Genomic DNA, 8,927 nt, shown 5'->3' with positions numbered 1-8,927 from the left:
CAATGTTTGAAATATGGTAACCATATCATACACGACCAAAAAACTCCTACATTTACTCCTTTTTCCTTAAATATTGGAATTAATGATTCACCTTAATTGTAGGAGGTCTTTGGTTGCATATTCGTCATACATTATCATAACGAGAATTGTAATCAGATTCATGGCATGGTGTTTTAAAACAACTGGATAAATTGACTATGATTCAAGTCATGGTGTTTTATCTAGAATCCAAAAAACATTGTATTGTGATTACATCCATGGTGTATTAACATCTGGAGAATCAATACAAAACATTCCCAGAATTTAAAACACCATGAGTATGATTCAAGTCATGGTGTTTTCTCTGTAGACATTGTTCATGGTGTGGTGTTTTAAAACATCTGGATACATTCTGGAGACATTGACTATGATTCAAGTCATGGTGTTTTATCTGGAATCCAAAAAACATTGTATTGCAATTTAAAGATGATGAAAAGAAGATATGAACAATATACGATTAAAAGATGTTGCGATTAAGATGATGAAGAAATGATACGTAGGTGAAAATGGAATTGGATCTTGCAAAAAAATAGGACGACAGTTTTTTTTCCAGTTATCTTGAAACTCAATTAATTGATAAGAAAGGTAAATTACTAATATACCCTTTTGAATTAATTAAGATAGAGGACACTTGTTATCACCAAATTATTTCTCACATTTCTTACAAAAGTATGACTTTGTACAGGATTCTTTACCTATATATATATATACATATAAAGAGAGAGAGAGCCATAATAGGAAAAGACCTCAATATACAGACTTCTTAATAAATGATAGAAAAACAAACAAACACACATATACATATATTAATTATCAAACATTTTTTCATGAGAAGTGATCCTAGTGTAATTGAACCGTTGATGATACTTTATAGAGGTTAAAATTGTGGTGGTTAGAAGATCACACCATGTTAATACAATGCGTCTAACCTACTAACAACATTGTGTTTAAGTTTTTTAATTGCAATGGTGTATTTAAACTAATTAAAACAACGTGTATAGCAATTATAACAATTTGTCTACTGTACAACGGTGACTTTAAGTTGGGGTGTGACACATGAATTAACGATGTGAGTATAATGGTGCAACCAATCATTATAATTGTGCGTCTAGAACTACCTTTAACTTCAACAAATACAATACCGCCGTCATAAAATACACATGATACTCCTTATGCTTTACAAATAAAAATCAATTTCCACGGAACCGACACATACACATAAAGATGTGCATATACTTATGTATAGCCAGCCACATATATGTCTTGAGTCCATAGAATAAGAAATGAAACAAACAAACAAACAAACAAAGAAATTTAATTCAGCATTACATGTTGGTTTGAACCAATTAAGGATGGTAGGGAGAAGTTGCTTGAATTCTATGCTTTCTCTTTTGAAGGAACCTTTGTAGAGATCTTTTCATGGAAAGCCCAGGAGAGGCTAATGGCGATGAAGATGCCGGTTCAGATGAAGTAGTTGAACCAGGTGTTCTTCTCCATTGATCATCCGTTTCTTCACTAGCAGCTAGCTTTATTATTGTCCTTGCCTGCAATGGAATATATATTATGTTTTCCTTTTCCAAATTTAATTAATCTTGTTTTCCTTTTCAATTCTCTTAAATAATTTACATATACTTAATAAAATCCAATTAAAATGTTATTTTATCCAATTTCAGAAAATGTGATTATACTTGTTATAACATCCATGTATGTTACATAATTTCCTTTTTTATTTGATTTGTATATATGTTTTTAACACACACCCCTACTTCATAAGGTAATCACTGTAGATTTGTGATAACTGTAGTATTCACATTAGTTTTTCTATTTATTTTCTTTGTCAAAAGTATAGGAAAAAATATAAGCCTTTCTTCCATTTATGCTCTTCATCAACATCTCTAAAATAAAGATAAGGCTTAGAGAGCCTACAATAGTTCTCTAAGTATTGAGATTCAGTTGTATAAAATCGAGAAAAAACAATAAAATAAGTTTTTGTGAGTAAAATAGAAATAGTTATAAGAATCTGATGTAAGAGGTTATTAAAAAACAAACAAAATTTTGAGAAAAATGTGTATTTTAGTTAAATTATAGTGATAGAGATTAAGAAACTACCTTGAATGCTCAGAGTGATGTTAAACTTACCTCTTTCTTCTTATTTTTATTGAATGTACCCCTCACTTCAACTTTTACATTAATACATTCAAACCTTTTTGTTTTTGTTTGTTAGTTTGTGATCTTTTAATATTTTTGTTATTATTAGCATTTGCTTTTAGAAAATTGTCTTCTAAAGCGTTTTTCTTTACAAGAAAACGTTTTTGAAACCGTTTTTCTACCTGTAAATTGAAGTGAGTCAACTTAATTTTGAAACAACTTGAAGTGCGTATTCTAATTGAGTGACAAAAACCCAAACAAAGTTTTAATATCAATATGTTTAATATATTCTTAGGCTGGAGGGCATGGGGTGCTACCTCCGCCATGTCACCATCTATGGCGCCGATGGGGCGCCACCACCCATACCCAGACATTTAAAGAGGGGGCGCCATTGTTGTGGCTTCAACATGGTAGCGGGCATTTTCGTTTGATTGAGGTAAAAGATTGGTTAAAGGAGGGGGCGCTATAGCTTGAAGGGGCTTTATCCCACACCCTGCAAGTTAAGGGGAGAGGCCTTAAAGCCCCTGTATGTGGCGTTAATAAAGTCTCTCTCACACCCTCCAGTCTTATGAAATTTAAAGAAGAAAAAGATATTTGTAACTCAATCCTATCCATTTTGTTTTGCTCTAGAAAAGGGTTCATTTTGGTTCAAAGTCCTGATTCTTATTAGTTTATAACATACTCCTCACGTTAATTAAATATTAACTTATATAGATTGTTTATTTTTACTTTGATAAAATTCTTTTACTACCTTATATTATTATTTATTCATTGGCAAACGTGGTTTTATTGATTAACATACATGGTTTCTTTTTAACATTTTCTTTTATTTATTGTTTTAAAAGAAAAGATATACTCCATTAAACAACATGCCGTTATAATTTATATATCTAAGTACATTTCACTTTTTTTAGAAATGCTATAAATGACAAGCCAATGCGTGAAAATTACCTGAAGTTCTGTAACGTCACAAACGCTAACCTTTCCGTCATAAAAGATCGTTAGTTGCTGGTTTTGCTTTCCCTTCAAGTCTCCACCAACCATATTTATGTCGTCACTAATGTTCAAGCCCCCAAGAAACAACTAATTAATTTGTGATACAAAATTTACCTTAAAACATAACATTTCATTTTAAAGAGAAATATGTGACAATTTAGTTAATTGTTATACAAGCAAGGATATTTATTCGAGTGAATTAGTGCCACACAACACTAGTATATTTTTTTTCTTTTTTTTTTTTCACTACAAGAAAAGGAGGCAATAGCGGCGACGGGCCATATGTCGCCGCTATTGGTCGATCCGGAACACGGTGTCCCACAGCTAACCCCAGCCACTCATTCCTTATCATGATCCAACGGCTTGGGGCAATACCGTCCAACTTTTAGCGGCGACCCTTTAGCAGCGACATGTCGCCGCTATTACCAATAGCGGCGTAGATCAGGGTCATTTGCGGCGACACATGTCACCGCTATTGCTCTGTTTTCTTGTAGTGACGAAAGATCAGCCGAATTTCCGGCTTACTTCAAAGGGCCATCATATGCTGTTGAAACCCTCGTTCCAAGTTCGAATCCCTCTTAGTTATGTTATATTCAATAGGTGAATGACACCGTTTATTTTTAAACAAGGACACTCTAAATTAGTAAATTTTGAACAATGACATACTAAGTAGGGGTGAGCAAAAGGAAAAACCCGACCCGACCCGACCATTACCCGACCCGACCATTACCTGACCCGAGAACCGATCAAACATAAAATACAGAACCAATTCACTACCCTAAATATAGGGTCGGTTCTGGTCCATAGATCCAAGTCGGGTTTCACCATGAAAAAAACCGAGAACCGACCCGACTCTATTTTATATGAAAAATTGGAACCGATCTAAATACCTAGGTACTTGGGTTCGGGTCAGGTTAGGTATATTTTCAGTTCGGTTCTCAGTTATTTTCGGTCCGGACCTAAACTTGCTCACACCTAATACCAAGTCCAAAAGATGAAGTGGAGGGATTTCAAAGTTGTTTTAGACTTTTAATAGATATTTAATTGTAATTATAATAATGTATATATATATTTTTTTCTAAAGTCTGTATAGTTATTGAAATATTGGTGATATGATATTGTAAAAATTAAATCTCATAGACGTTTAAAGACCAAAACATGATTAATTTTTATTAATTTTCTTCTAAGCCTTAAACCTGTACTTATACGAATACCAACTAAGCTAAGGTGTAAAACTAGGGCTGTCCAAACTGCTCGACGATTGAGGATCACTCGACGATCGCTCGAAAAATGCTCGAAAAAAGCTCGTTCGATTCCCGCTCAGTTTGTAAATGAGCCGCTCGGATCGGTTCGATTCAAATTCAATCCAAGCATGAGCAAAGGTCCGCTCGCTCGGTTTCGCTCGAATTATTTTTATTAATATATATATATATATATATATATATATATATATATATATATATATTATAGATTTTAAAGATTAAAAACCCAAAAAATATACTAGCCCAAAAAAAAATTAAAAGCCCAAAAAATATTCAGCCCAGCTTAATAGTTAATATCAAAATCTAACCCTAAATCCCTATTCCTAAACAATATTCACATAGTCATAATTTGATTGTGTGAAGATCTGCATATCACCGTTCCACAAACACACCAAAATCTAACCCTAAATTCCTAAATTTCTAATCATGATTTTAGTTATGTATTGCTTTTGTTAGTAAAGTATTGGACATATTTTAATTAAGTTAGGATCTGTTTTTCTTGAACGCAGCCTTATAATTCAATCGAGCGAAACCGAGCGAAAACGATCCGCTCGCTTTTTTTTAGGATTTGATAAAAACCGAGCGAAAACAATCCGATCGATTCAAATTCAATCCGAGCATGAGCATCACTTTTGTGCTCGGTTTTGCAAATCCGATCGGATCGGAATCGGTTGTAATTCAATCCGAGCATGAGCAGACCCTCGATCGGATCGGATCGGTTCATGAACACCCCTACGTAAAACAGTCAATTCGAGCTTTAGCTGGACTAGTTTATAAGTTATTAAAATATTTAGTTATTTTATATACATACATAACTATTTAAATATATATGTTATCCTTTTTTTCATATAACATAGACATACTATTTAATTAGTTATTTCTATTATATTAATAATAATAATAATAATAATAATAATAATAATTTTTTATATTAAATAAATAATCTTGAATTTTTAATTATAAACACTACGCTCGTTTAAACTTACAAACCTAGTCAAGTTCGGTACACAAAGTTCATACCATCTCATTTAATCTCAACTCAGTTTAACGTTTCCATCCCTATGAAAAAATAATTTTTTTTGAACAACCAACAAAACAAGAAGATACCAGATTCACACAATTTGATTTACATATTCTAAAACCAAAAAAGCTGTGTTAAACTTTATTTTGTTAATTGATTCACATTTCATCTTTTCAAATACAGCTTGATTTAGTTTTAACATGCAGATGAACATATATAACTTAAACAACTGGCAATGAGAAATATTACCGGGAATTTTCTTGCCGGAGGTGGTACGGCGGTGACGGCGGCACAAGGCGGAGCTCCAAATTGCAGTTCCTCCTCATAATATTGAAAGCGGAATAATATTACGTACAGTGTGTGTTATATTTTTCATAACAATTAAGAAGATGTGAAGAAGACGATATATATATTTAATTATATGTATAATATTATTATTTTATTATAAATTAGTGACATGCATCGCACGCAAAAAAAAGAGAGCGGCGGAGTGGCAAAAACGAAAATGAGTAAAGGAAATAAAACACGTTTAAAATGAATTTGTTAGCAACCACTAAACACCGCCACCATCTTTATAACTACTTGAAACGTGGGTGGAACAAAGTTGTCAAAAGTCAAAACTATCTGCTTTTCAACTGTTTTACTCATGAAAAATTAGATCAATATTTTTTGAACTTTTTTTATACCGTTTAATTTAATGTATGGTAGATTACATAAACTCATTTCGTGTGGTTTGGTTTAAGTTATGGATTTATCTTTAGTGTGACCTTTGTTAACTTGATAAATAAATACTATAAAGACTTTACCGATAGGTAATGTGCGTATCCGAAAAATTTACCATTAACTAACTTTTTTATACATTTAATATGGTAGATTACATAAGAGTAAATTGTCATTTTAGTCCCTGAGTTTTGACCCAAATTGTAACTTTAGTCCAGATAGTTTTTTTTTCTGTCATTTTAGTCTATGAGTTTTGTCATTTTTATCATTTTTATCCAACCCACTAACACCACTAAAAAAAGTCAGTTAACTTAGGGGCATTTTGGTCAAATCACATTTTTCTTTCTTTTTTTTGCTGGTGTGATGACATGGGGATGGTGATGTGCTCATTTACAGGGAAGATGATGGCGGTGGTTGCTGGTTTACGATGATGGCGGTGGTGTTGGTTGATGACGTGGGTGGCGGAAAAGTGGCCAATGGTGGTTGAAATGGGGGGTGGTGATGGTGGTGGGGTGGGTGGTGATGGTGGTGGGGTGGCGATGATAGAAGGTTGTGATGGGGTGATGGATGAAAATAGCAAAAATGACAAAAGTCAGGGACTAAAATGGTAGAAAAAAACGATCTGGACTAAAATGACATTTTTGGTCAAACTTATGGATTTATCTTTAGTGTGACCTTTATTCACTTAATAAATAATAACCAAAAGACTTTTAAGTATTAATCGGTTGGTAATGGTAGGGGTGTTCAAAAAAATCCGAATCCGAAATATCCTAAAAATCCGTATCCGAAATTTCGAATATCCTAAAATCAGATAATCCGAATTTTCGGATTCGGATGTGGAACTCTAAAAATTTCGGATAATCGGATTATCCAATATCCAAAAACTAATAAGGTTTTTAAATATATATAGTGTATGAGCACTATGTTTAGTTTGAAATATAGTAAAAAACAGTAAATAATCGGATTCAGATGTGGATTTATAAAAGTTCTTTGTTTTGAACGTTGGAAATTTGGAAAATCGAATATATGTTTAGTTTTAATCTATGCACGAAACTTCTTATTTTTGTATAAGTTCTGATATCCGTTTAGATATCCGAATCTGTATCCGAAGTTTCGGATATTCGAAAATCGGATATCCGAAATTTAATATTCACTATCCGAAATTTTCGAATACGAATTCAGATATTAATATTCACTATTCGAAATTTTCAGAAATCCGATTTTCGGATATCTGAAAACCGGATAATCCAATCTTAAACACCCCTAGATAATGAAGGTATTTGAAAAATTTACCATTAAGTAACTTTTTTTAAGACAAGAAGTAACATATTTATATAAAATAAAATATAAGGGAAATCACCAAAATAGTTATTTTGATCAAGGAAATTATTAACGCATTCATTCAATTTTAGTTGGTCTTAAAAACATGAGCTAAGCCTTACCTAGTGTCTAAAAGCAACGGATTAGCCAAAAACGCAGGCCAAGCCTTAACCAACTGCCAAAAGTGGGGGCTAAGTTTTACCTCCATAGCCAACGGAGCTTATTTGGCTGGAAGTGTAAATGTCTATTTTTGCGGGCGACTGAAATTCAATAACTATATTGATGATTTTTTTGGTAACACGACTATTTAAGTGATTTTCAGTTTATGTAATCCTTGAAAACAAATCCACCCTTCATTGACCTTAGTTTCAAATTGGTGGATCGCCTACTATTCTCACCATTGCTGTATATCACTAAGTTTTCTCTCTCATGAAAATAAACTATTTTTTGATGAATTATTTGTCATTATTTAGAATTCAAGAGGTGTGTAAAATCATATAAGGGGGGATGGGGCACCCATGCGGATACCCTCATCTGGTTCATTAATGTGCCACAACACCGCCGCCACCCGTACGGGTATGGCTGGTGGGTAGAACAACCGTGAAACATTGTGGTGGTGGTGTTGAATTCGAGACCAAACATGACCATTTGGGCTTGTTGACAGTTGTTTTTTTAATAAAAATCAAATTCAAAAAATCAAATAACTCCCACTATTTAAGCCATTCTATTTTAATCAAACTCATTCCACTCTTTTACCAAACAAAACTCTTTCAGTTTTCACCATATTTCTCTCCACAAAAATTCATCTCAAATGGCAAGGATATCATGGACCGAAGAAGAGATTGCGTTGGCTACATCTTAGCTCGCAACCCTTCATGATGAATCGCCTCCTAATGCAAGGGCTTCGTTTTGGAACCGGGGTTTCAACAACTTTGAACACGTTTAGGCGTGACAAATTATAAGGATGTTTGTTTATTTTTTTTTTGTTGAATTATGTAATTTTAGTTTTTATGTTGAATTATGTAATGTTTAAGTTTTATGTTTAATTATATAATTTTAATTTTATGTTGAATTATGTAATGTTTAAGTTTTATGTTTAATTATATAACTAGTTGGTTTTCCCCAGCGCTGTGCAGCGGGAGCTCAGTTGGTATTGATTCTGAGCATTCGGTACCGACACCTGCTATAACAACTAAAGGAAAAAACTAAAAAAATAAAGTCGTGATATGCCCAAAAGGATATCAACACGTGTTTTACATAAATCGAAAACCATAAAAACGAATATCAGTTTTGCTACTACCGATATTGGTACTGATGTTATATGGTCAAAAATGGTTATATTCATCACGTATTGAACTCGTATATTTTAAGATAAAAAATTATGTTTTTTTAATATTTTTACCGACACCTCTATAGTTTAC

The 8,927-nt window shown here is 32.9% G+C and overlaps 1 protein-coding gene across 1 annotated transcript; it reads right to left on the bottom strand.

Moving 5' to 3' along the window:
• Positions 1 to 1,212: 1,212 nt before the first annotated feature.
• LOC110909754 (protein TIFY 5A) lies at positions 1,213 to 5,859 on the bottom strand. The gene is made up of 3 exons (XM_022154532.2): positions 5,716 to 5,859; positions 3,139 to 3,244; positions 1,213 to 1,583 (listed from the first exon to the last, which is right to left on the bottom strand). The coding sequence occupies exons 1-3, from the start codon at positions 5,790 to 5,792 to the stop codon at positions 1,386 to 1,388; spliced, it is 381 nt and encodes a 126-aa protein (XP_022010224.1). The 5' UTR covers positions 5,793 to 5,859; the 3' UTR covers positions 1,213 to 1,385.
• Between the last annotated feature and the right edge of the window lie 3,068 nt (positions 5,860 to 8,927).

The sequence above is a fragment of the Helianthus annuus genome, chromosome 15, assembly GCF_002127325.2.
Source record: "Helianthus annuus cultivar XRQ/B chromosome 15, HanXRQr2.0-SUNRISE, whole genome shotgun sequence".
In the NCBI taxonomy this organism is placed as follows: Eukaryota; Viridiplantae; Streptophyta; class Magnoliopsida; order Asterales; family Asteraceae; genus Helianthus; species Helianthus annuus.
This window is presented reverse-complemented; position numbering and strand designations above follow the sequence as displayed.